General features: G+C 41.2%; 1 protein-coding gene across 2 annotated transcripts in view; it reads left to right on the top strand.

The window, feature by feature from the left end:
* casz1 (castor zinc finger 1) overlaps nucleotides 1-25,594 on the top strand; it is a 253,053-nt gene that overhangs the window by 138,568 nt on the left and 88,891 nt on the right. Inside the window, exon 1 of one of the 2 annotated variants that reach the window (XM_065020714.1) lies at nucleotides 20,459-20,892. The exons of the other annotated variant lie outside the window; for it this stretch is intronic. Within the exon in view, the coding sequence (XP_064876786.1) occupies nucleotides 20,844-20,892 (49 nt within the window). The 5' untranslated portion in view covers nucleotides 20,459-20,843. Of the gene's footprint in view, nucleotides 1-20,458; nucleotides 20,893-25,594 lie in introns of those variants that run through there. 2 annotated transcript variants of the gene reach the window in all.

Below are 25,594 nucleotides of genomic sequence, written 5' to 3'. Positions count from 1 at the left end.
GGGCCTGCATGCCTTTCCCCCCTTCCACAAAGCTCCCAGAGAACTGGGGTGGAGGAGAAGACTCCCAGACTGGATTCCCCCTCTCTCTTAAACAGTGGGAGGAAAATTAAACTGGCAAATTTGTTTTCATTGGTTCTGGGGCTTCCTTTGGGGAGTCAGAGGCTTTTAATTGTGCTCGCTGTGAAGAATTTTGTAGGGCTGCTTACCAACAACAAAACTGCCGGCTCCCTTTTCTCTCCTCTTTGCCGTTCTTGAACGCTCAGGCTCTCAAAAAGGAGTGTGCGAGTTTGTTAGCGAAAGGCTTGAAGTGCCGAAAATGTGGCTTTCTTTTGCATTGCGCAGGCACAGCTCTCCTTTAAGGTTTATTCCTTTATGTTACATTTCTTAACAAAAGCATAAGGGGTAAAGTATTGTGATTTAGAACATTGTAATAGTGTTGGGATAAGTTGTATGGTTAATAACATCATCCCTCTGAAATGGTGGACTTTTTTTTGTCTTTAGATACTGGTCATTGAAGGTTATTGTGTATTAGACTCATGATTCTACAAAAACATCTGTGGCTTATTTGTTTGCCTAGTCATGAACTGGAGTAGCTAAATAAACTCCATCGTCCTGCAGGAGAAGCATACCATTTGTCTCTCAGAGACAGAGAAAAAGTCGATGTAATATCTCAACGATAACAACAACAAAAAGAAGCCACCGCCCCCTCATTTTCCTATTTTCTCTCGCTCTTCCATTTTTTGGCCTTTTGAATTTTTCCAGTGTGTCAAAACAAGCAAAGGCTACATGGAAACGGCAGCCTTGTGTAAATATTTATGATGTAACATCTCCATGTGAATAGACTTTCCTCCGAATCCATCCATCATTACGGGCACGTGATGAAAGCCCACCTCCCGGTGGCGGCTCAGGGCCTTAGGAAGCCTCAGACAGGAGCGGCGTGTCCCCCTCTCGTTCAAAGTATTTGTTTTTCTTTTGACTGGGGGCCGCCCAGCTGTGAGGGCATTTCATGTGTCGGCCCCTCCGCTTTCATTCAGCCTCGACTTCAAAGCCCATTTTGGCCCATTGTTTCTGTGACGTGGCTGGCGGCCCCGAGAAATGCCCAAACAGAAAAATGTGATGTAGGTCAAATTACAGCAGTTGTGCCTCTGAAAAAGTGAAATATCTTATGGTCCAAATGTAAAGCCCTGGTTACCGCGTAGCCCTGGTTACCGCGTAGCCCTGGCTTTTGTCTTTCGATGTCCACCTCCTCACTTGCACACACCAAGTCTGAATGCTGTAGTTGTTGTTTGTGGAAAAGAGCTGAAAGCATTGTGTAGAATTGACATCTAAACAACCGTTTTAATCCCAGGTCTTTATGAATGATTTTAGTGCCATGTCTATGATAGAACAACACCAACCAGACACAATGCTTTTCCTGCAATGCTTTTCCTCCAAATTCACTCTTTCCTTGTAACATTTGGAACACCGACAGACTTAAGTTGGAAAGGTTGTGCAAATGTAGGAAATTGTCTTCTCCTTTGCCAGTTACTCAAGTAGACACTGACTGAATTCTAAACGTTGTTGCAACAGGTCAATTAGTAGTGGAAAACCTTTTAAGGGAGGACATTGTTCTTAGTACTGTACTTTGAGGTCTTTTGCTTGTGCAGGTATGATCAAGATTGTGAAATGTTAGTTCTGTCTGGGCCTTTGAGTTGTGTAATTGTATGAAGACATGGCACATTGTCGTGATGTTGTTAGAAACGAGAGGAAAAAGTATTCTGCTGTCTTTTCTCCCCCAAGCCACAAACTGCTGAGTATGTTTATTTTTCTATATATATATATATGTGTGTGTGTGTGTGTGTGTGTGTGTGTGTGTGTGTGTGTGTGTGTGTGTGTGTGTGTGTGTGTGTGGCTATTATCGTGATGTTGTTGTCCTGTTCCGTACTTGATTACCAAGATTTTAGGCTTTTCGTCTTGCATCTGCAAAAAAATTGGTGTGGCAAATGTTAGTGAAGTATTGCCAACCCAGCCTCTAATAATACTAACATTAGCCACAGAGAATGTGATTAATACATCAGCACTCTGACAGACTGAGCCACAGTCTAGAAAAGGTAATATGGATTATTACAACGGTTGCAAGAGCTCAACGCCGCCATCCAAGTTTATCCATTTATCTGCAATGATGAGACTCCTTTGTGTTGTGTAGGATTGTAACATCTATTTAAATAACAAAAGATATAATTCACGTGCACAGTTGTAGACCCCAACTGTTGTTTAATATTCAATCCACGCAACAACACACAAAAAGGAAGTATTGAGCAAAAACCTGACTTGGAACGTCCATAGAACATCCACAGCATTATACATTTTCATTATTAATTGAGAGCCATGCTTCTAGCATTGGATACATTTTCATTATTAATTGAGAGCCATGCTTCTAGCATTGGATCCATTTTCCAGAGCTTAGTGTGTCCGATTAGCTTCAAAGACAAGTGTTGTTCCTTTTTGTTAAAGGTACATTTGTCAAATGCTAAATGATGTAATTCACAATTTGTGTGTGTGTGTGTGTGTGTGTGTGTGTGTGTGTGTGTGTGTGTGTGTGTGTGTGTGTGTGTGTGTGTGTGTGTGTGTGTGTGGTTGTGCATGATGGTGGTGTGTGTGTGTGTGTTTGTGCGTGTGTGTGTGGTTGTGCATGATGGTGGTGTGTGTGTGTTTGTGCGTGTGTGTGTGTGTGTGTGGTTGTGCATGATGGTGGTGTGTGTGTGTTTGTGCGTGTGTGTGTGGTTGTGCATGATGATGGTGGTGTGTGTGTGTTTGTGCGTGTGTGTGTGGTTGTGCATGATGATGGTGGTGTGTGTGTTTGTGCGTGTGTGTGTGGTTGTGCATGATGGTGGTGTGTGTGTGTGTTTGTGCGTGTGTGTGTGGTTGTGCATGATGATGGTGGTGTGTGTGTGTTTGTGCGTGTGTGTGTGGTTGTGCATGATGATGGTGGTGTGTGTGTTTGTGCGTGTGTGTGTGGTTGTGCATGATGGTGGTGTGTGTGTGTGTGTTTGTGCGTGTGTGTGTGGTTGTGCATGATGATGGTGGTGTGTGTGTTTGTGCGTGTGTGTGTGGTTGTGCATGATGATGGTGGTGTGTGTGTGTTTGTGCGTGTGTGTGTGGTTGTGCATGATGATGGTGGTGTGTGTGTGTGTGTGGTTGTGCATGATGGTGGTGTGTGTGTGTGTGTTTGTGTGTGTGTGTGTGGTTGTGCATGATGATGGTGGTGTGTGTGTTTGTTGCACAGAGTTGGCTTTGAAGGGTACACAGAGTAAATGCTATTTTTCTCTCTTTTTGAGTGCCTCTTTTCTCTCAGCGGATCCATTCAAGCTTTCAATACCTTTTCTCCACCCTTTTTTCCCCTGTCTCTTTTTTCAGCGAGCAGGAGGGTTTTACTTTACTCCTTTGTCATCCTAATTGATTGCATTAACCTTTTGAGTATTGAATTTCCTGTGCATCACGCCGAGCACAATGTGGAATATTATCATAATCCCTCCAAGTAATGGACACAGGGCAATCAACAATGCTTTGGGAAACGTACATCTTTGAAAGATGGAGCATCATATTATTTTCAATCAAAAGGGCTAGCTGCACAGGCCTGGCAGGCGTTGGGAAACTTTGACAATGTCTTAAGTGGGGAGGGTTTCATCTTTGAAGCACACGTTTGCCACTTTGAACCTTCACTCTCTTCACTGTCTTTGGAAATGGTTCGCTTAACGGTGTGAAAGTGTCCCTTTTAATCCTTTCATCTTGATGAAAAGAATGTACCTGTATAAGCCTATCTAACAAGGCTGCAGCCGTAATAATATCAGCCATGCGTGATTTGTCTAGTCGTGTCTTCTATTTTTCAATTACTGTAGAAAGGATGCTTTTGGTACAGATGCTGATATCTATGGTGCTGGAATGTCATTTCCTCAATATTGGCGTGTCACAAACAAAATGCATTAATAGATCGTCATTTTGTAAACGATATGAACAAGTGAAAACGCTTACCTCCTGTTATTGAAATGTAGTGTGAAGTTGAAGTTGTTACGTTGTATTTGAGAACCAGTTGTGATGAGCTAGAATAAGGAGATGATTTGGTAACACTTTATTTGATGGGTACCTGCATAAGGACTTCATAACACATTAATAACGCATACTTGTCTAAAGAAGCCCTAATAAAGGTACCCTTCAAATAAAGTGTTACCGATTATTGAAAGTGGCAAATTGTCTATATAGCACTTAAGTCCTATGACAAACCCCTGCTTTACTGCACCACAATATATGTCAATTATAGATCCTCCTCACCTGAAGTCACTTCTGTGAATTTTCATCCTCAGGATGAAGTGGCTTTAGAGACAGGAATAGCCCTTGATTTACTTTGCTATTGCTGGGTCACGTCATTTAATCTCTTTACCCACTTTAGATTAGCCTTTTTTGGTTGAGGAGGACATGTACATGGATTTGCCTGCTTTTAAAAAGACTCTTTGCAGGAGTCAGAAATATTTGTAACCTTTCTTGAGTGTTGTCCTGTAACCCTACGGCATGATGTCACAAACACTGTTGGTCCAACAATAGTTGTTCTATTGCATGTTTCAGTCAATTTGTGTCATACTGAATACCCTCACGTCTGGGTTCTCTCTAGGGCATGTCTGACAGAAACAGAAAGGGAACACTTTACATGAAGCGTATCCACACATTCATAACCCATACATAACACATAAGCAATACGCATGTCTAAAATACAAATGTATCATTGCAGTAGGCACTACTGTGACATCACACATACATGACATTGACATTGACATAAGCAGGTATTACATTATTATGCACTTCTTATTAATGGGTTATGCGTGGGTTATGAATGTGTTATGAAGTCCTCATGTTGGTACCCTTCAAATAAAGTGTCACCAATTAAACACTTAACTAAAAGCCTACAGACATAAAGACTACACACATCTGTCATAAGGACACAAACTGTAGGTCATTACGGTTCGACCATATACTTCTCACGCCTTCAGCACTTACACTCTTGTAAAGATGCATACAATGGTTAGAAGCACAACTAAATCCGATGTTTATAATGTCATGCTTCATAAGTGTTAACGTCATAGGTCATAAGCATAATCGTGATGCCGTTCTTATGACCGCCTTATGAAGCTTAATGTCAGTAATGTCATTGAGCTTAAATGGAAGTGTCACGGAAATTACACAGATCAACCTTGAGCCTAAGTATGCCTAACTATTAGAGGCAGTGGACGTTTGTAAAAAAACAAAAACATGACGACCAACTGTGCCAGTTTTAAGTGACACCTGATCGGTCACAAGTTCTTTGCAGCACAATAATAGCTACACCGCAACCACATGAAATAAGTTTGAGATCCCAAACATAGTGTACTGAGCAGAATTCAACAACATGCTCAATACAGCCACAGCAACAACAAAAAAAGCAGGAGTTCTAGCAAACACCAGGCAGTAGGTTTGGATTAGCAGGGATAAAAGTCACAGCTTTGTTTGGGCCTTCATTGGTGGAATAAAAACGGTCTTTTCAACAAAAACCCTGTGCATATTTGCAATGCTTGTTGGATTGCAGGGTTGTTGAATTTCCGAACCTGACAAAAAAGCCTGTCTGTATATGGCGCTGTCCTACACTAAAGCCACCTGGCTTTTTTAACAGTCTCTTTTGTGTTTCACTGTAAACACCAGTATAAAGGCATTCAAGTAATTGATTGTTAAGCAACAGATAGAATCTGTGTTATCATGTTTCCCTAGCAACAACATCTATTGTCTGAGTCTGCTTAGATGAATTGAAGCAAAACACTCCTTAATTCATATCAACTCTATTATATATTTTTTTCAGCCAGGGTAGGAAAAAAAATCAATTGAAAGAGGCCTTTATGTACAGACAGATGCTGTTTTTTGATCAATAATTGTTTTAAACGGGGATGGAGTGTTTTGGTTTGATGTTGTCTGGTTAGTTATTCAAACATATCATGTCCTCTGGTGCTCAGGAGTCCTTATGTAAAAAAAAGAAGAAAAAGAAAAGAAGAAATATTTCAAATATAGAAATGTCACCTTTTAGGCCTAGCACATCACCTGTCCCTTATTGATCAAAACAGAATGGTGTGATTGAGTGGGTCAAAAGATAGGTCAAGGTCAGTGAATGACGCAAAGCCCTCACCCTGTCCATCTTTTGTATTCCATCAAGCTTCGCTGATATTCCACTGGGGAAACGGTTTGTCCTAGGCATATGGAAACTAAAGGCCTTAAAAATGAATGCACCCATTAGTTAAATGAAAGCACCCATTGAGTTGCCTTAATATTGACATATCCTCGTAATTCTCTGAATGTCATGGACGATGATCAACCATTTGATCAATGTATGCTTCAATGTAAGCAAGTGAAGTCTCAAGGCATACTAGGTAGTCGATACAATGAGGATGAAAACTCTTGACACAAGGTCAAGCTCTGTTTACCTGTCTCAAAGGGGAAGTGGCCAGTGTCCTCACAGATTATTCACAGTCAGATGAACAAACCACACAACACATCCAGGACCATCATCACCATAGACCTAAAGTTGTCGATTTAGTGCATATGTAGGGGCCTTGCAGGACCCAGCTGCATGCAGTTTGTTTGGCTGTGTGATGGGTTGCCAGACAGGGCTTAGTAAAATATCTCGTTTTGAAAGTCTACGTAGTGAGTACATTAGAGGATCTACTTCATTACTAGAGCCTTGGTAGGACGACGGGCACTTTCGACATCAATATCTGTTATCCTCTGATAAATTGCGTCAAACGAAGCTACAGTGAATAGGCTTTCGTGGACGTAGCCATCGTGTCAAACATGCCTCAGTAGGGGGATTCTGAGTTCTGTGGCTACATACTGTACCCTAGAACTGCTGCTAAAGACATCTCTCTCTCAGGGTCTCAGTTTCATCCCTAGATTTGGGTGCCGGCAGAGCTGGGAGCTGGGATTTTTGACATTTATTTACGCGACTGGCAATCGGTGTCCTGTTTCTTGGCTCCTGTGACTTAGCCAGCTGTCACTTATCAGTGTACACCAAGTTCAAGCTTCCCAACTGGCACCCTATTCCCTACTTAGTGCACTACTTTGGACCAAAAGCCTATAGGACTCCAGTTATCCGGTGATAAACCAATGTAAGGGATGATCCCGCAAGTGCAATATGTATGCTGCATGTCCAGTACATGTTTGGTAAATATAGCTAGCGCTCTGCAAATGGAGCTGGCTTGAAAATTGTCCCTCCCAATAATTTCCCTACCTTGAAACTTGTTGCGTTAAGGCACATGTGTCAAACTCATTCCACGGACGGCCGATGTCTGCAGGTTTTCGCTCCTCCCTTGTACTTGATTGATGAATTTATGTCACTGGTTAGTAAGGAACTTACCTCACCTGGTTTTCTAGGTCTTAACTGAAAGTTAGGACCAAAAATTTGCAGACACTTAGCTCTCTGTGGAATGAGTTTGACACCCCTGTTTTAAGGCCTGAAACTGACACTTTGGTTGTCACTCTCGTCCTCTCTCATTTTCTTCTTTCCCTCTGACATTAGCTCTCTGTCTCTCTCTCCTTCTCTCTCCGTCTCTCTCTCTCTCTCTTTCTCTCTCTCTCTCTTTCTCTCTCTCTCTCCATGTCTCTCAGTGTCTCTCTCTCTCTCTCTCTCTCTCCGTCTCTCTCTCTCTCTCTCTCTGTCCTATTCACAGACAGATATAGAAACAATCCTTATTGATCTAATCTGGTTACGGCCTGCTATTTTCAACAGTTCCATCGAAAAACTCCCGTCCTCCCCCTCTCTCTCGGTCTCTCTCCATCTCCCTCCCTCCTTCCCTCCCTCTCTACCCCCCATCTGCCCTGACCTACATGGCAGTCACATGGCCCCGGCTCCCTGGCTCGGCATTTTATGGAAAATCTGCAGGAGAGATAAAGCCACAGGGTTATAAGTGTTATCCCTGCCTGTCCTTTGAGGAGGGCTAAAGACTGAATGAGGTGTTATTCTACCAATGCTGTTGGACACACACAGGCAGTAAAGAGGATATCTCTCTCTCTCCCTCCTTCCCTCTGTCTCTCTCCTCCCCCCTCTCCCTCTCCTCAGTTTGATTGGATTTAGTGGAGTGCCACCGCTGTGACTTTGGGGGATTTATCTTTCCTTGTTGCTGTCGTCTGCAGCCTGGCTCGTGTTATTTACTTAACTTGTCTAGAAATGGACCCCCGATCTGGAGCTTACCCCGAAGCGAGCGAGTGAGTGAGAGAGAGGGCGAGTGAGCAGCTTGCACTAGTTAAGATGTACCAGGCCCTTGCTGTATGCTTGCTTGCCCCCTCGTTCGTCTAGCTCCCTCGTCGCTGCTGAGGGGTTAGTTTTGCGCTGTGACCGAGTCCCCTTCACACTGTCGCCTGCCTGGACATTTTCTGCTGCCCTTGCTATTCAGCCAATTACACCAAAAGAGCTTTAGCGATTTTTACCCCCCCACCTGGTCGTGGATTTATTTATTTATTTCACAGACGAATGTAAAGCATCTCTGAAGGTTAAAAAAAATGCTGAATTTCATAGTGCTTATAATGTCAACTTTTTTATCGGGATGAGCTAATCAATAGATGTCAAGCCTGCCTTGCGCAAAACAAATGCCCACACAATAGATAAGACCTAATAGGGCTCTTTGCCTTTTACTCTTCCATTTGGACCCATTCTTAATGTCAATATCAATTAGTCGAAAACATAAGGAATTCCATGAAAGTAAATAAGCACGGCGAAACAGCACCGCCTTTAGAGGATAACATATCACTTTCACTCTAATACAAGTAAGAGTGTTCCAAATAAGCAGTGTGCAGAATCCCCGCTTGTACTGTGGGTCAACGCTATAACATATTTGAGCCTTTATTGAAGCTTTATTAGTCCATTTTGGGTTTTATATTCTCTTTTGTGAAGGCCACAGTTATGTCCCAAAGTGTACCCTATTCTCTATACAGTGCACTACTTAGGGAATAGGGTGCCATTTGGGACGCAAAGTGTACCCTATTCTCTATACAGTGCACTACTTAGGGAATAGGGTGCCATTTGGGACGCAAGGTGTACCCTATTCTCTATACAGTGCACTACTTAGGGAATAGGGTGCCATTTGGGACGCAGGCAACAAGGAAGTTAAAGAGCTGCAGTTGACCAGATAAGAGACACAGGCTCCAGGATGATACAATCCTTGTCTGTTGATTGAATAAATGGTCAATGACCCTGGTTTATCTTGAGTTAGGAGCACATGTTAACTGCCCCAATCCTGATAGAATGTAATTTTACACCGAGAGTATTCCCAATAATACAACTTAAATAGCAAATCCTACCATGAAAACCATTTAAAAATAGGAATAGAGAAGGTCAGGTCAAAGTGAGTGGAATTAAGTCAAATACGTCTTATTAAACGCAGGTTAAGGTAAAGAACTGTGAGTATCTTACTGTATACTACAGTGTATGTCTATGTTTTATGGAGCTGTGTTAGTCCCCTATACCTCTATGCTGAGAGGTAATAGTCTCTGTCTGTCTGTAAGCCCTGACATTAATCTGGTCTGTCCCTCACTGTCTGCTTCAGTCACGTTACGGTCTGTCCCTCAGTGTCTGCTTCAGTCGCATTACATATTTAATAGTTGGTTTAGAAAGACGCTCGCCTGCGGGTAGGAAGTATATTACCTCTTAAAAAGCTGAGCTGCCATGTTAACAGTGCCATTTTACAGACTCACAGAGGCCTCCTTTTCATTTAGAATACTGGTCTTTCCTGTTCTTGTCATGTGTTTGGTACCTTCTTAGAAACGGGTGGCTTGTTGAAGCTAGGACGGGGAAGCTAGGACTCAGTCATATACAGTGTATAAAGTACATGACCTAGTGTATGTGAAAACTTGAGATAACTATCAATAGAATGTTGAATGTAGTCAAGACCTCCACAGCAGATGAGGAATGTATTCATAGCATTCTGCCATCTTGCATTCTGGTGCTAAAGTGCCCAGAGCAGATATGTTCTGAAATATTCGATTAGCAGCTTTGCTCCATTTGTCATGACGTCTTTGAGAAGAAATGTGTCTAATGATCGGTTTTAGCTCCATAGTGAGCAGTGTATTAGAGGCGACTTGGCCCCTGGGTTGATATTCAACCCCGTGGGCCAAAAAAAAAACATAAACTAAAGTTGTTTTCACGTCTCTCGTAAAGAAAACCAAGAGTTACCCAAATTATAATTGTGTTTAAAAGGATTGACACACCACAAAAGCACAGTGTGCCAAAACAAGAAAGCAACTTGAAGAAAGGGCTTTTCTACCAGTGTCAACTGAACCACGCCTAACAGTGGGAACGGAAAGCAAAAGTGCTTCATGTGACAAAATCAAGACAAAAACACTCCAAGGGGAGGTTAGAATTAGGATCCTAAAAGATTTATGCCACCATTTTATTTATCATTTGTTTTCTTTACCTTATTCGAATTGAAGACTTGAAACTGAATATTTGATGAGCACAGCCCAGAACTAAGGATGTTGTGTTGGAAAGGCGAAAAAACAAAGAGGAGCAACAACAAAGAAGTGTATTTTGAAAAGTTGTTACTAGAGAAAATTCCCGGACCGGCTAACGCTTGCACAAATGGCTTGTTAATTATGTTTGGGGCGTTAGCTATCCGCAGGTTTGCGTTGAGCCCTGGTGAGGCTAGCCTGCGCCTTCCCGTATGCACTGCTCTCTGTGCTGGGCACAGAACACCATCTGCATTTCGCTGTTAACGCGCCTTCACATCGAGGGAGGATTAGGAGGAAAATCCCCAGGTTTTTTTCAACCGGTTGACAAATATCAGATTTGTCTCAAAAAAATGAGCTCCATCCATATCTTCCACCATATGACACACATAAAAGATTATCTCTAATACCCGGCCAGCTTGAGTATGGAAAAAGCAGATTAAAGTTTCAGTTTGGTCATATTTACAGATCCACTTCGAGCGTTTGGCTGTCTGCGAGCAACGCCAGACAGACCTCTTCAAAAGGAGCGAACCCCTCTGTACTTCTCTGAAACTAGACGTTTGTTTCTAAACAATTAGAAGTCGTATTTATCCAATACATCACCGCCCAATCCAGTCTGAAGGTTGTCTTTCTCTTTTGGGCCTTTTAAACAAACAAAGTCAGCCGTTAAAGAGCCTTAAAGTGAATAACAGCAGCAGGTGTCTTTTCAGACAGAGCTTTGTAGTGTTTGCAGGGCATGCTGAGCTGTTGTTTTAGCCGCCCATTGGTGAAGGAGAAAGGGGTGGCTGGGAAATGGGCCTAGTGGTGACCTGAGACCATAGCTGGTGCTGTCCTTATTATCATCATGAATTTGCTCTGCCGTAATTCCTAGTTTGTCCTATTCTATGCATATTGGACAAAAAGTTTTAATTGACTTAAACACAACCTACTTGCATGGTCTCTTTCATCTCTGGATGTAGACTACTCTCTGCATACTGAACATTTCCATTGGTCACTGAATGCCTTTGAAAGGAAGTTTTCCCGACAAAAATAAGCTACTTGAGCTTCAAGGGGGTCAACTCTATGGCCAGTGAAAGGTATTCTTGCGTGGCTGCACATGAAGCGTTATTCCCATCGCGATGAATCAGGGGATTTAAACATATGAGGACAGTGTTCCTTAAGCCCTGTCCATTATCAAATCCATAATCGGCATCTGCTACCGGTGAGAGAGAAAGGACCTTACAGGCCTAAGGTCTACCTGTATCACTGATGTGGCTGCAGGCACCCTGCTTCTGCTTTAAGACCACTGGCCCACCCAGATGTTGCCTTATGAGTGCAGGAGCCCCATAAATGAAATTAAGGTGTCAATTAGTAAATGACGGTGTAATAACTCAGAGGGCAGACATTTAGAGACAGAGAGCACCTCGACTAAGTTCATTTCCTTCGGCCCAGGAGCTTCGAGTTTGGCACACGTCACTCTCCACCCCAGACTCGCTGAACAAGGGCCCCAGCGCTCTTCCCCTAATTTTATTTTCCCCTGGATATCTTTTTTTGATCAGCAATTTCCTTCTGTGGGTTTGTTTTTTGAATGCGAGGGATGCACTTTTTCTCTCCCCAATTTGGCTTGGGAGAATTTTATAATTTAGTAATTAAAATCTTTGTTAGGCTTTAGAAATTGCGGCTAATTGAATTTAATGGGAAGATGAATTTCAATTTTATTTGATTAGCGGGACCCCTGGCATAGGTATTTATGGAAAAAACTCTACAAAAATATGCTGTGTGGGCTAAAATGGCATAATAGAATTACGGATAATCGGATTTCTCCGTCATGAATTTCGCTCTAATTTTCCATTAGATAGCTGGTTTACAAATATTTGCTCATCTGCGATGGGAAAGGCTATCTGTCTAAAATGATTATGGACCGAGCCTTCAGAAATATGTCCCTTTTTTTCCTTCCCTTTTTTCCCCTTCCCTTTTAAAAACCAGATTGCGAGGGATCAAAATTAGGAAGATTGCATTATGGATGTCTGCATCCGGGAGAGAACTGCGGAAGATATGATGATTAAAGGCAGGGGATGAAAGCACTGTTTTGAAAAATGTATTGACAGTAAAACACATTTTATCCACATAATCTCTGCTCTCAGTAATATCATTTAGCACTGTATAATACAAGACAAAATATCTTATGCTGACAAACATACAGTACCTCATACCAGCTTGTGAAAGGGGACATTTTAATATATCCAGACAAGGATTTACCATATCAAATGAATATCAATACTCAATCATAATTATGAAGGCCAAATCCACATAAATTAGTGACACACATCATCAAGATGTTGATCATTAAGACTTTGGTGCATAGCCGTCACCAGTATGCTAGGTATGCCAAAGTTTAATATTCAGCACCTTCTCTGCGCAAAAATAAATATATAACGCTATATAAACAGACGTGAGAGGGAATAATATCCAACATCACAGACTCCCTAGAACAACACAAGGGCAAATGCTTTTGTCAAAGCCCGCTTGAAGCCTGAATTGAGCTTTGGCACATTCAATTTCCTGCCAATTTTACAAACTCGTGACAGTAAGTGTCAGAATAAACAATCCTTGATTATCTGTTAAAAAACACAAACTCTTAACTTTTTTCCCAGAGTAAGACAAACTTTAAGGACACCATCCCTCTGTGACCAACACATTCCGCCCATACCCTTGGTCATGTATCCTCCACTAGCCAACCTCTTAGCACAGTCTACCCCCCCCCCACACACACACACACACACACACACACACTCTCCCCCTCCTCACATTAGCTCACTCACTCTTTGCCCTGAACTGCCAGAGACAGCAAGAGGGGTTCAAAAACACAATCTAACTCTCGGCAAAGGTCAGATTTCTCACTCGGCATGTCCCTGAGCTTTGGGCACAAAAGCCCCTGAATTCACATCTTTCAACTGGGCCCTGGCTTTTGTCCTAGTGGAATGGAGGCCTGCGAGTGGCCCTGCACCAGACCAGCCCCTCCTGGAGTGCGCAGTCAGGGGCGACCAAACGTCTGGCGCAGCGGCCCTTTGACTGATGTTCCCCTGCCATGTCACACCCCCACACACCCCTCCCTACCACCACACCTCATCCTCAACACTCTCCAGCATGCCCCATACAATACTCAGAGACCACATCAAACGAATGGCCCCCTCAGTTCTTATTGAAAAATAATGGTATCGCGCCCAAATATGGCAGCTAGAGTCCCGAGTGCCTGCAATGCCCATCCTTCCTTTTGCAGGGTTTTACATTGTTTTACATTACAGAACTGATCCAACCGGCCCGTGTTCGGGAGGCCTATAGGGCGGCGCACAATTGGCACAGCGTCGTCCGGGTTAGGGGAAACCGGGGTAGGCCGTCATTGTAAATAAGAATTTGTTCTTAACTGTCTTGCCTAGTTAAATAAAGGTAAAATAAAAAAGTCAAGACAGATTTATGCTCGAATATCAATCAGCATTATAACCACCCGTGTTCTGTAAACAGATGATGATGTCAGGATATTTTCGAATTCTGAGGCAATGTGTGAGGCAATGCACTGTACTGGACAATTCATTTTTGTTGCACGGGTCTAAGTTCAATGTGGGACTGTCTTCAAATTGCATAAATCATTGGTACTGTAGTTTACTTTACTGTTATTGTTATGAGTGGGGAATTTGGGCCTTAGGCCTGCCTTAACTACAGATTGAACAAGTTGTACATGTACCTATAATTTCCCATAGTGCATTATACGACTTGTTATAAGCATTCATAGCTGCTCAAGGTTATTTATATCCTTTACATAATGGCTATAAATCCATTCAGAATGAAATAGACACACAGGAGATTTATACATGTATAAATGTGTATTATCAAACTTGCCATTCATAACCACTAATCCCTCCTTATTATAGTTCACCCTAAGTACATTTAGAAATGCTTATAACACAGTTATAATGATAATGCACCACACACAGGGTGTTCATAGTAGTGATGAGAAGTTCGGCTCTTTCTACTGACTCTGTGATCTTTTCAACTTGTTCAGTCAAAATAACTCAACTTCCGACTGATTTCGTTCATTTGAGTCAGTAATGCAAGAGAGCACAATGAACGGAAAACTCAAAATATTCATGATTCTACAAGCCTCTCGTTCATATGTCGTTCACCATAAGGAGCTTATTGAAGCTGTCATTTGTGACTGAGACTTGTTCAAGTGGGCTTTAAACAATCTACATTTGTTGATTGCTAGGCATATGAATACGATTATTTCTTGGTACATTTGAAACAAGGTCTAGTTGTGGCCGCAACCGGACTAGATTGTAAACGACTCTTGGCAGAATGCATTGCTTGACTGCTGTGAGGGTGATAAGCACAATATCGTTCACGAATTACAGCACCCCAAATGATTCCTTTTCAAGTTTGAGTTTGTTGAGCAGAGGCTGTGTATGTTTTGCTTTTACAAAAGCTGTGTCCATCATAACATTCAGTTATCAATTGATTGTATTCATTCTTGCACCATCCGATCAATTAACAGCTCTAAACATGTCTTTTTCTTCTCTATGCTGCCTGCAGCGTGATCTAATTTGCCTGCACGCATACTGTATATGACAAACAGTTGTTGGTTGGAGCACGTCTCCGGACGAGCATGTATTAATCCTGCTGTGTAGAACTCATTGTGGCCAGCTGGTCAAACTAAATACAAAAATACGAAAATGTACGAGTCACTCAGAAAACGGACTCTCTCGAGTCAGGAAAAAGAGTGGTTCAAAAAGAACAAATCCTTCACAAACTAAACATCACTAGTTCATAGAAAGTGCCTACACTCTGTAACCAACTATACTGAACAAAAATATAAATGCAAAACGTAAAGTGTTGGTCCCATGTTTCATGAGCTGAAATAAAAGATCCCAAAAAATGTCCATACGCAAAATGCTTATTTCCCTCAAATTTTGTGCACATATCCCTGTTAGTGAGCCTTTCTCCTTTGCCAAGATAATCCATCCACCTGACAGGTGTGGCTTATCAAGAAGCTGATTAAACAGCATGATCATTACACAGTTGTACCTCGTTCCGGGGAAATGGTCACTCTAAAATGTGCAGTTTTATCACACAACACAACGCCACAGATGTCTCAAGGTTTGAGGTATCTTGCAATTGGCATGCTGACTGCAGGAATGTCCACTAGAGTTGTTGCAAGATAATTGAATGTTCATTTCTCAACTACAACAATTTGGCAGTACATCCAATCGGCCTCACAACCACAGACCACGTGTAACCACGCCAGCCCAGGACCTCCACATTTGGTGTCTTAACCTGCGGGATCGTCTGAGACCAGCCATCCGGACAGCTGATGAAACTGTGGGTTTGCACAACCTAATAATTTTTGCCCAAACTGTCAAAAACCATCTCAGGGAAGCTCATCTGCGTGCTCGTCGTCCTCGTTGACCTGACTGCAGTTTGGCGTCGTTACTGACTTCAGTGGGCAAATGCTCACCTTCGATGGCCGCTGGCACGCTGGAGAAGTGTGCTCTTCACGAATGAAACCCGGTTTCAACTGTATTAGGCAGATGACATGGTGTCGTGTGGGCGAGCGGTTTGTTGATGTCAACGTTGTGAACAGGGTGCCCCATGGTGGTGGTGGGGTTATGGTAGGGGCAGGCATAAGCTTCAGACAATGAACACAATTTAAATTTATCGATGGCAATTTGAATACACAGAAATACCGTGATGAGATCCTGAGGCCCATTGTCAGGCCATTCATTCGCCGCCATCACCTCATGTTTCAGCATGATAATGCATTGCCCCATTTCACAAGGATCTGTACACAATTCCTGCAAATTAAAAATATCCTAGTTCTTCCATGGCCTGCATACTCACCATACATGTCACACCATTGAGCATGTTTGGGATGCTCTGGATCGACATGTACGACAGTTCCTGACAATATCCAGAAACGTTTTTGTTCATTGTAGTTATCACAGCTTATTGTGAAAATTACTTTGTGTCACAAGTTTCTTCATAATGCATTTTTGTACATTACACAATGTTCTTACAAATTCCAATTTGTCGTGGCTAAAGTGGCTAAGGGGTTAGGGTTAGAGATTAGGATTAGGGTTAGTTAATGTGCTAGCTAAGTAGTTAAAGAGTTAAGGTTAGGGTTAGCTAACATGCTAGCTAAGTAGTTGGAATGTAGTAAGTAGTTGCAAAGTTCCTAATTAACGTGATTGAAATGCACTGTATACAAAATCATGTACTGTACATTAAAACATTTTTTTAAAAATTGTGTTTATTTCGCAATCTATGATAATAAGTTGCTGTAACAGGTCATGCTTGCTATTGGCATTCTTAACAGCTCATGGCTCATTATTATAGTCCTATGTAACTATATTCATGCTTATGATACATTCAAAATGCATCACACAGGTTGTTCATAGAAAGTTATTCTACTTACCCTCTCTACATTGTTTAAACAGTGTTATACAGTGGGGGAAAAAGTATTTAGTCAGCCACCAATTGTGCAAGTTCTCCCACTTAAAAAGATGAGAGAGGCTTGTAATTTTCATCATAGGTACACTTCAACTATCCAGAAAATCACATTTTTCACGGATTTGTAATGAATTTATTGGCAAATTATGGTGGAAAATAAGTATTTGGTCAATAACAAAAGTTTATCTCAATACTTTGTTATATACCCTTTGTTGGCAATTATTTTATTTTATATTTTACCTTTATTTAACTAGGCAAGTGAGTTAAGAACAAATTCTTATTTTCAATGACGGCCTAGGAACAGTGGGTTAACTGCCAGTTCAGGGGCAGAGCGACAGATTTGTACCTTGTCAGCTCATGGATTTGAACTTGCAACCTTCCAGTTACTAGTCCAACGCTCTAACCACTAGGCTACTACCCTGCCGCCCCAATGACAGAGGTCAAACGTTTTCTGTAAGTCTTCACAAGGTTTTCACACACTTGCTGGTATTTTGTCCCATTCCTCCATGCAGATCTCCTCTAGAGCAGTGATGTTTTGGGGCTGTTGCTGGGCAACACAGACTTTCAACTCCCTCCAAAGATTTTCTATGGGGTTGAGGTCTGGAGACTGGCTAGGCCGCTCCAGGACCTTGAAATGCTTCTTACGAAGCCACTCCTTCGTTGCCCGGGCGGTGTGTTTGGGATCATTGTCATGCTGAAAGACCCAGCCACGTTTCATCTTCAATGGCCTTGCTGATGGAAGGAGGTTTTCACTCAAAATCTCATGATACATGGCCCCATTCATTCTTTCCTTTACACGGATCAGTCGTCCTGGTCCCTTTGCAGAAAAACAGCCCCAAAGCATGATGTTTCCACCCCAATGCTTCACAGTAGGTATGGTGTTCTTTGGATGCAACTCAGCATTCTTTGTCCTCCAAACACGACCAGTTGAGTTTTTACCAAAATGTTCTATTTTGGTTTCATCTGATCATATGACATTCTCCCAATCTTCTTCTGGATCATCCAAATGCTCTCTAGCAAACTTCAGACGGGCCTGGACATGTACTGGCTTAAGCAGGGGGACACGTCTGGCACTGCAGGATTTGAGTCCCTGGCGGTGTAGTGTGTTACTGATGGTAGACTTTGTTACTTTGGTCCCAGCTCTCCGCAGGTCATTCACTAGGTCCCCCCGTGTGGTTCTGGGATTTTTGCTCACCGTTCTTGTGATCATTTTGACCCCACGGGGTGAGATCTTGCGTGGAGCCCCAGATCGAGGAAGATTATCAGTGTATGTCTTCCATTTCCTAATAATTGCTCCCACAGTTGATTTCTTCAAACCAAGCTGCTTACCTATTGCAGATTCAGTCTTCCCAGCCTGGTACAGGTCTACAATTTTGTTTCTGGTGTCCTTTGACAGCTCTTTGGTCTTGGCCATAGTGGAGTTTGGAGTGTGACTGTTTGAGGTTGTGGACAGATGTCTTTTATACTGATAACAAGTTCAAACAGGTGCCATTAATACAGGTAACGAGTGGAGGACAGAGGAGCCTCTTAAAGAAGAAGTTACAGGTCTGCGAGAGCCAGAAATCTTGCTTGTTTTACTTATTTTCCACCATAATTTGCAAATAAATTCATAAAAAATCCTACAATGTGATTTTCTGGATTTTCTTTTCTCATTTTGTCTGTCATAGTTGAAGTATACCTATGATGAAAATTACAGGCCTCTCATCTTTTTAAGTGGGAGAACTTGCACAATTGGTGGCTGACTAAATACTTTTTTGCCCCACTGTACATATATAGCCTCTACTTGTACACACAGCATATTACTTAAAACTGTCCGTGAGCAAGTATAAACACATGAATTAAGCAGTATTGCTAAACTTTAGACCAAAGTTTGCTTTGCTAATGCTCCACATGAAGATCACATCTCACCAACTCCAGTTAATCCTCAAAACAAATAAATTGGCATACTATACATTCATATGCTATAATCTTTTTCCTGTACCATTAGGCTGTTCTGAGAGAAAATGTCACTGAAGACCCTTAGAAACCTGAAAACATGTTGCTTGTGGTTGCAGTTCAACTTCACCTAAAACAATATTAGTCAAAGAATCTTTATCTAATGTCTACTCTAAAATTGCTGTGGATTTATTGTTTACCTAAGGTAGTGAATGTATTTTAATGGCAGGATCAGGGTGTAGGCCTTTGATTCCATTCCTTGTAAGGCCATTTTCCCCTTTAAGTGCTGTATTAAGGAGGAGACATTTTTCCATTATTTACTAGGATGACTCATCGTAATTACAGAATCAACCAAAACCTGTTTTATGTACACACTTTGGACTTTGCTGCCAGCAATCAGGAACTGAAGCCTTGACTCATGTCATAGAATTATGTTTTTTTTATAACCATACACAAGTATATTTCCCCTTTTTCAAAAACATTGAACGCTAGTGTTATTCTTTCAAACGCTTTCTTTGTCATAAAAATTGTTGTTACTTATTCGTCATTGAAGTTGTTTGTGTTAGAAAGCACACTAATGTCTCAATGTTTGTCTTGGTTCATTTCTAGTACGTTTGAATGATCTTATACTATGTGTATGACATGTGAATATTTTCTATAATACACTGGTAATATTGAACATTATGTTCAGAATGTCCAAAGGCAAACTTTGCATGCCACTGCGGAAGAAACTGCCAGGCAAATAAGCTAGGGGTTTGTCTTATAAAGTATTGATTGTCACCTGGTAACGGCTGTCGTTTATAATTTCACCTGAAATTACAATGAAAACTGATACCTTATCAGATGTAGGGAAGGAAAGAGGTAGAGAGAGTGAGAAAGGTGAGAGAGAGAGAGGGAGAATGAAAGAGAGAAAGAAAAAAGAAAAGAGTGCGAGGAAAGAGAGAGAGAAAGAGAATGAATTAAAGAAAGACTGCTGAAAAAGAGGCATGTTTGTTTGTTGGGGTATCTGGGAGAAATATTTAATATACCTGTACATTTCTAAACCAACAGTGCTGGATAAAGTTTCATAACATATGTGAATCTGGTCAGTACTCTTGTTTTCTTCCCGTAAGGGACTTCAGTCAATGTGATATATTTCTAACAGTCTTCAAGAAATGTTGTGTTCATAATCTCCATAATCTCTCATAATGCACATTTTATTTTTCCACAAATTCCACTTTTTAATTGTTATACAATAAAATATATAGGTATCATGCAAAACATTGGTTTATTATAGTACTACAACCGGAATAATATCAATAAAATTACCTGATAAAATGTTGAAAAAAATAATAATCTTAGTCTACCTTTGAAAACCATAAAAAGTCAAGTTTCTGAGCAATATCTTAAAAGTGTGTAATATTCTATATGAACCACTATTCCCCCTAAACCTCTTTTTAATGTTGCTGCCTTCCTCATTTGAATAGAGCCAGGCAAGGCTCCACCCCAAGAGAGTTGAAAGGCTAGTAGACCACAAAGATGGAAAGGGCCAGCCCACTGAGGGGAGGAAAAAAACTGCTCCGGTTCCTGCTCTGCCGTAATTTCCTAGCCTATTCAGACAACATCACCAACAGCTTGGTGTGTGTGTGTATGGGAGCGAACCAGAGGGAGAGAGCGAGCGCACGAGAGGGAGCAAGCAAGCAAGCAAGCAAGGGGAAGGCTCTATATTCTTTCACCCACCCCCCCATCAAACTACAGAGAGGAGGGGCCAGACCCCAGCTGCCAATCAAATTCACTCGTGGCAGCCGGCATTATCTCAGCAACAAACTATTGACAGATTACATGTCAAGGAGTTTAGTGCATGATTGAAGGAAGCCTTTTTATCTAGTTACTTTTCCGCTCTGCTTCCCCCTTCACCAACCAACCATTCTAATGATTTTCTAACAGAGTTTAGTAATATTATGAAAGTTACATGTCTGAGAGGATTTAACTTCGACTTCCCTGAATATGGTGAGTACTCTTCTTCTTCTTCTCCACTATCTTGGTCAGATGTTTTATTAGTTGACAGTTAAAGGTGTGCCTTTATCAGTGACTAAATATACCGAGAGGGGGGAAGTTGTCCAACATTAAACTACACATGCTGTGTAGATATACACCCGAGTGTACACCCTTATTTATAGATCTTTGACAGTGCCCAATGGTGGTTGCAATATCAAAATATGATCTCTGAGTTCACGAGCACACATTAGTGTACTCATAACACTGTGTAGCACATTCAAGTGGGGGAAAAAAGTTAGCTGAGCCAGTTTCATTTTCTCCTGTAAGAGTCAAAGTGTATATCTGTGCTCTGAAGTGAACCAGCATACACACTGCAAGGCATTTTCACTTCATTTTTATCTTTTCTAATGTTTGGTTCCTTTATTTGGTTTTAGGATTTTGAGTAGATGAATACGCTCCATACTGTAGAAATACAGACTGGGTTCACCCTCGTAGGTATGTGAAATGGCATTAGGGTGTATTGAATGGCCTAAGGGCTTGTTGCCAAGGGGACAAAGCAAACAAACTGTTGTGTTCCTTATGTTGTCACACATGTAAAGGGAGCACAGCAACAACTACTATCCCTGTTTTTGGTTGCTCCATTCATTTTGAATTGAGTTTAGGCATACATAACTAGAACAGGAGACAACACAGAATATATACACATACACAGTACTATATATTCAATGATTTATCAAATGATGTTTATGTCTTAAATATTGTAGGAATGTTCAATATTCATATGGCGTGAAATATCTGATCCAGAGTTTTCTAGACCACAGCTTGTGCTGAAACATTTCATGGTGTCATTCTCCCCCATGCTTTTTTTGGACTAACCTGTTTAAAAAAAATCCAATTGATTACATTTCTTACTTAGACTTTTCTATTCTAATCTGGGATACTTTTAAAGTCAGTTAACAGATTGAATGAAGCCTCGTCATATTCTTCAATATCCACGAATTTGGCTCGTCGTATAGCTGTGTACTGTATGTTTGTGTGTTTGTTTGTTGCGCATGTGTGTTTTTGTTCTCCTCTCTGTATCTGAGTGTGTGTGTGAGTGTTTTTCCTATGCGTAATGTAATTATTTTCACCATTGATACATATGACTGTGTTACTTTTCTGTGAGTCATTCTGGACTCACACTGACTGTAATCTAACTTATTTCTGTTTCACGCAATTAATTTAAACAAACACTGAAGATAGCAATAAACATAGTAAATTCCTGTTTATAAGTTCCTGAAATCACTATTTTGGTGAAAGATTGTTCATCATTTTGAAAGCAGCCTTTTGTATGGCTAAAAATTACAGAACATTGCTGAGAAAATTTGGTTGATGAAATTGTTTGATATATTATTTCACTTTCATATTCATATAAACTTAACTGAATTATGCATTTTTACTACCGTTTATTTAAAGTACTTTTTGATATAGTGTACAATGGGTTTTGCTATAACTAAGCAATGTCCTTTTCCTGTATCATATTTGATACCTTACCTTCGAATAAGAATTCATTTTTTCTCTCTCTCTCTCTCTCTCTCTCTCTCTCTCTCTACTGCACCTGTCCTTATATGTTGGAGGGCCCTACACAGTTTCATTCAACATTAAAATAACGTGTTTGAGGTAGAAGCAAAGGATGCTAATACTTGATAATACAATTGTTATGAACTGTGGCGTTCAGTGACAATCAACTTGTAGACCATTTTGCCGACAAACTCGCACAAACAGACCTAAGGGCTTGGCTATTATCTCGATGTTACCTTGGTTGTCCTGAATTATAGTTTTGAAACTACCAGTAAACAAGTATAACCCTCGATCCACCCAGACACACCCTAATTTCAAACTTTTCACTCAGCTCAGAAAAGGTTTTTTTTTTTTTTACTTGTTTATGAGTCATAATAGCGATTGCCTTCTCCCTCAGTGAGTTGTCTGATTAACCCTTGGTGGGTCTTTCTCCACCTTTTACGGCCCTCTACAAAAAAAGGGTGAAATGATGGGGGAAAACAAGACCCGAGGTCTTGCAGCCTTCCATAACCTTTTATCACAATTTAGCCATAACCCGAATCAATTTGATGTCTTAAGCAATAAAAAATGCTGTTGCTGTCCTGATTCTCCGGCTCCTCGGATGACAGTAAATTTACATTTTTTAATTAAACTAGCTGGAATTTTTATGAGGGGGCTGGGTTATGCTAATGAGAATGTTGTGTACCACAGATTAACAGAGTTTTGAAATAAATTTAGCAGGGCGACGTTTGGAGGGGAGGGGGGGTGGAATGCAAGCCATTGTCTTTAACCCCTTTTATGCCGATTTCTTCTGGGGGACTCTGGTTATTCTGTGGAGCCCTGTCAGGCAAGAGTGCATTTTAGCAATGAGGTGATTAGTATCGCCATGTCAACCGAGGCAAAACATTAGAATTCCCAATATATTATTTACATCTTGCTGAATACAACACATAAAGGTGTGCTTTTCTTATCACTGACATATATCGGAATATGTCATTGTGATGACTGACTGTTTGTAAATGACAATGAAATTCTGTATTTTCAAGCACAACAAAAGTTCATACTTCAGTAAATTTTAAAAAACAGAGTTATGCAAAACTGTGAACGATTTAAGACGTATATTCACTAGGCTATTTATCTACTTAATTTGTTCACAATTACATTTCAATAATTTCCATATTGTAGTTTTGCCACAGGTAACTTTCATATCAATTAGTTAATTTTAATTTCAAATCAAAACACACATGTACGAACAATTATTGGGGCATTGTAAAAAGAAAAAAGAAAAAAGTGTCATAGTTAATCGCAATGTATATGTTTGTGTAGTTTTATGGTCCGCTCTGAGTGAGTGTGTGATTGATGTTATGTGAAGCTGTGTGTGTTATACCAGGCTTTAGAACAGCTAGAGGGAGAGAGTGAGGGAGTGAGGGAGGAGAGAGAGAGAGAGAGAGAGAGAGAGAGAGAGAGAGAGAGAGAGACAGCTGAGTCCTGCCTGAGCATGTCCCCCGTCATCAGACACAAGCCACCCTACACCATAATTACCTTAGTCCCCCCCTAATACCCAATTCGCACCAACTCCCCTTTTTTTGTACCAGCAGACAGGGAGGAACATCCGAGATCAAACGCTCAAATGCTTAAATCAAGTCCAGATGCACATGGACGTCCATACATCTCCCGGGCAGCAGTAGGCAGGCAAAGCGTTCAGGGGGGCTACTTGATATGGGCCAGGAGCAGGGGCAAGTGGCATGGCCGCCCCCTTTCTTCACTCCTGTGCACTCATGCAGTGGCCAGCACCTAATTAAAACCTCAAAGCTCCCCGTCACCAATCTGGAGTAATGGCCTTATTAATACTCGGAGAGGAAGTACTCCAGAATAATAAACAGGTTGCACCTTTAGGCCTTCGTTATGTCTTTATTATCCTCAAATCCACCAAGGCAATTTAAAACAATAAATAATAATATTACTAAAAACTTATTTGTCCCAGATAAAAAAAGATTTAAAAATATGTATTATTATTATTATTTTGAATTATATTCTTTCAGTAAAAGTATAATTGCAAATATGTTTCTTTTGTGTCTTGAGTGTCTCATACATTTACAAAATATGTCGAATTTGCCTGAAAAAAAACATGACATTTGATAAATTGACATCTTTATATTTCTCAGAATTGTGTGTAGGTTGAGTTGTATTATATTCTTTCTGCTATAACCCCATGAGATAAAATATGAGGAGGATATCATCTCAACTTGTTCATCTGAAGCCCCAATGTGCAATGTCATGTATTCACATGTGCAGAGTCAATAGAGAGGCTTCTCTCTATGGCTTTTATGCTGCTCCGTTTCATTCACAATTTTACATATGAAATTATAATTTCATGCAAAGTATGGGAGAAGAATCATCTGGGCTCGTTGATATGCCATATAAGAGAGAAAAGGAGGAGAAATGTGGAGACAATTAGCAGTGTGAAAGACTATGCTGCATTTGTCTGAAAAGCACAGGCTCCACTGGCCTCGAATGAATTTGCATGCTTCGCTTATCGAAGCACACTTATTAGGCCCGTCTGAAAGAGAGATTAAGCCGGCACAAAACACGTTGACTAATCCTTTTAAATATGGCAGGGGGGTCTCGAAGGTGTGAACCACCCCTTATGCAGGTTAGGGTGGCCAGGATGGGTATGGTATGTGACAGTGTGTGAGTAGCATGGAGGACCTGGGACAGAAACGTTGGGTTAACTGTTTAATGATAGGGACAGTGATTGACATAGTTTATCTATCAGCATTTCATCTCTCTGGAGAGTATCTCAACCTTCTCATCTCTGGGACAAATACAGGGGAAGGGTCAGCAGGGTTGGGTGGTCGTAAAATCACATTTTGTCATGTAACATCAGTTGTAGTTTAGTTGTAGTTTCAGTGGAGTGGGGTTGGGGTTATGAGGTGTTGTTTTGAATTTGTCCTCTCCTTCCGTTTCGATACAACTTTTTGATGGGGAAAAGAGAGAGAGAGAAAAAGAAACAAACATGTACGTCTCTTGTCTGTCACCTTCGTGTTTGCACTGCCGAGCTCCAGAGCCAATACCCCTGTCCTCTTTGGTAATTGACTGCAAACAAGGACGCCGGTGGCTTTCAGACAACCGCCCCCAGTCCCCTCCCTCCCTGCACCTCGTGTCCCCAACTCAC

This window comes from Oncorhynchus nerka, linkage group LG7, assembly GCF_034236695.1.
Source record: "Oncorhynchus nerka isolate Pitt River linkage group LG7, Oner_Uvic_2.0, whole genome shotgun sequence".
Classification (NCBI taxonomy): domain Eukaryota; kingdom Metazoa; phylum Chordata; class Actinopteri; order Salmoniformes; family Salmonidae; genus Oncorhynchus; species Oncorhynchus nerka.
This window is presented reverse-complemented; position numbering and strand designations above follow the sequence as displayed.